General features: G+C 38.3%; 1 protein-coding gene across 2 annotated transcripts in view; it reads left to right on the top strand.

The window, feature by feature from the left end:
* Window positions 1-2,500, top strand: part of LOC119574186 (ATP-binding cassette sub-family A member 5-like) — a 32,427-nt gene that overhangs the window by 10,169 nt on the left and 19,758 nt on the right. For both annotated transcript variants that reach the window (XM_037921290.1, XM_037921289.1), the window contains exon 8: window positions 2,445-2,500. This exon is cut by the window's right edge and continues 131 nt beyond it. In XM_037921290.1, the coding sequence (XP_037777218.1) occupies window positions 2,445-2,500 (56 nt within the window). The remainder of the gene's footprint in view (window positions 1-2,444) is intronic.

Here is a 2,500-nt window from a genome sequence, read left to right as displayed (position 1 = left end):
AACAACGCGACGGCCGGTGACTCGAACCCTCGAACTCAAATTGCCGTCGTGACAGTCCTGAGTCCGACGCTCTAACCATTCGGCCACCGCGGCCCCGGCCGTAACTATAGTGCCTCATTAAAATCTGCTTGGGTTGCTTCTATATAAAATTTCAAAGCTGCTACTGGGCATAAAACATGAGAAGAATCATTTTCTAACCATGATGGAAAAACATGACCTTGCCTTTCATTTTTTTGCTAGAAAATGAAGATGAGGAGTAAATGAGACATGAATTATTTGGACCAAACTGTGTCAGAGAAGGAGAGCATGAGAGGCTGCCAGTTGAGAAACACGCAAACTTATGGCAAGAGCAACAAGGAATATTGCTTTGTGATAAATCTTCAGAATACTGATGTGATGAGAGGAGATCTTGAACTTTCTGTAGAGACCATGATGGAATATTATTATGAGTTTAAGATCGCCTTTGGAAGAATGATTTACGAAGCATTTCCATGGATCTTTCATCCTTTTCTATTGCAAAGGCATATCTTAGTGGATCTGTGATTGTTGCTATATGGCAAGAAATAGTAGGTGGTGAATGGAATAAATAGGAAGCAACTTGAATAAATATATTTGGGAATATAGACTTAGGTCTTGTCTCTCTGAATAATTTTTGGAATTTTAACCATGCTGATTGATACTGTCTAATGGTAGAAGGTCGAAGTCCTCTACTTGCAAAGGCTGGAAATTTTTGCTTAAGGCTTTATGAAACTCCATACGTGTTGATGCAAGTATTCTGTAACATGGGCCATCAGAGTTTCCTGAAGTACCTTCTCTGACAGTGTAGTGGATGAGGACACCAGTGAAGAAGATATGCTGTCCATGGTTGTGTTTCCCACAGAGGGGCAATCAGTAAAACTTTGCCTTTGTAAGACCTCAGGTGATTGATCACCTGTAGTATTATTGATGTTAGTGGAGGGGGAAACGGGTATATTGGACCTCCAACTGGACCTCCTTCTGCAGTCATCTCTGATCTTGTCAAATATCTCTCGATTCTGTGATTGGAGTGGGACGCTAAAGGATCGATCTGGGGATAACCATATTTTTGTGTGAGCTCCAGAAACACTTCCTGATCCAGAACCCACTTTACTGAGGATATAGTCTGACATGATAATGTATCTACCCACTGATTTTTTCTCCCTTCTAGGTGAGACACAATTAGATGAAGTCAACATTGCTTCACAATACAAAATAGAATCTCTGATGCTTTTAGGAGTCTTTGAAATGGAGGAGCCTTATTTGTTTATACAATAATCATTTGCAACATTGTCTGACAGAACTTGAATTGACATATCTAGGAAAGAGTTTCCCAGATGCAGTGCCCTGATAACCACTTGTAGTTCCTTTACATTGATTTTCTCCAAAATCCCGAACCTTGGTGACCTCTTGATAACTGGTAGCCCCAACCCCAGTCTGATGCATCAGTTGTTAGAGTTAAAGGAAGAGTTTTGGGAACCCAAGGAGAGACCGACAGGGCTTAGGCCTTATTTTCATATGACTCTGAAATATCTTTTTGATAGAGCATGAAAATGAAAATGTATCTGTCTGCGCTTGACCAAACCCCCATCCTGTCAAGGTCCTAGTGTTTCTCACCTGCAGTTGTGGTTGCAAAAACACATGCTTAGCACAACACTTTTCACTTCATTTCACTTCACTTCACCTTCTTAAAACGAAATCCCCCAAGAGACGGAACGTACTTACGCATGATAACTTTAAATGTTATCAATCTTTGATGTGTATCAAACACAGAAATGAAAAATAATTTACCAGATGCAATTTTTTCTGAAAGTTGTAGCAAGCGTCCATTTTCTTCAGCGGTTTTGAGAAATCTGAGGTCAGCGAGCCAGTGCGTCTTGTGTATAAGGGCTTGGGGGTCGGGGTAGAACATCTTGAAACCAGACCCGAGAGACAAAAAAAAATCATAATATATAAATAAATACAGGAAGGAAGTAATTCCATTCTTGTAAGTTATAGTATCTATCACTTCTTGACATGTAAAAAAAATGGATTGTATGTGGTATAATGATGTTATGATGATAACAGATTTTTTTCTAGATATCTGTGTTGAAAGTTATATTGGGAAATTATTTGGATATCAGATATTTCTGAGGTTGGTAGGTGAGAATAAAGGCTTCCTATTTAATGAGAATATATTTTTGCTGAATAATTCTTAGGATGGAAATGGCATAAAAACTTTTTTAGCGATAATTATCCTTATGGATGAGATTAACCAAAGCATTGACTACTGGTATCATGTCACTGAAATTAATTCCTTAGCAACACTAGATATCCAATAAAAATGAAAAGCTTTTGGGCAGAAAGTTGCTTGGATTTTCCCATGAAATATGAAGAATATTATTAAGTTGTTATGTATCTAATAGTTTTATCATTATTTTTCTTTCCAGGCTGTCATGGTTTTCTGTGTACTTCATGTATGTGTTACTCCTAGCTGTGATCTGCA

Source organism: Penaeus monodon, chromosome 6 (genome assembly GCF_015228065.2).
Source record: "Penaeus monodon isolate SGIC_2016 chromosome 6, NSTDA_Pmon_1, whole genome shotgun sequence".
NCBI classification, from domain to species: domain Eukaryota; kingdom Metazoa; phylum Arthropoda; class Malacostraca; order Decapoda; family Penaeidae; genus Penaeus; species Penaeus monodon.
Note: the sequence above shows the minus strand (reverse complement) of the source record. Positions and strands in the feature narration are given on the sequence as shown.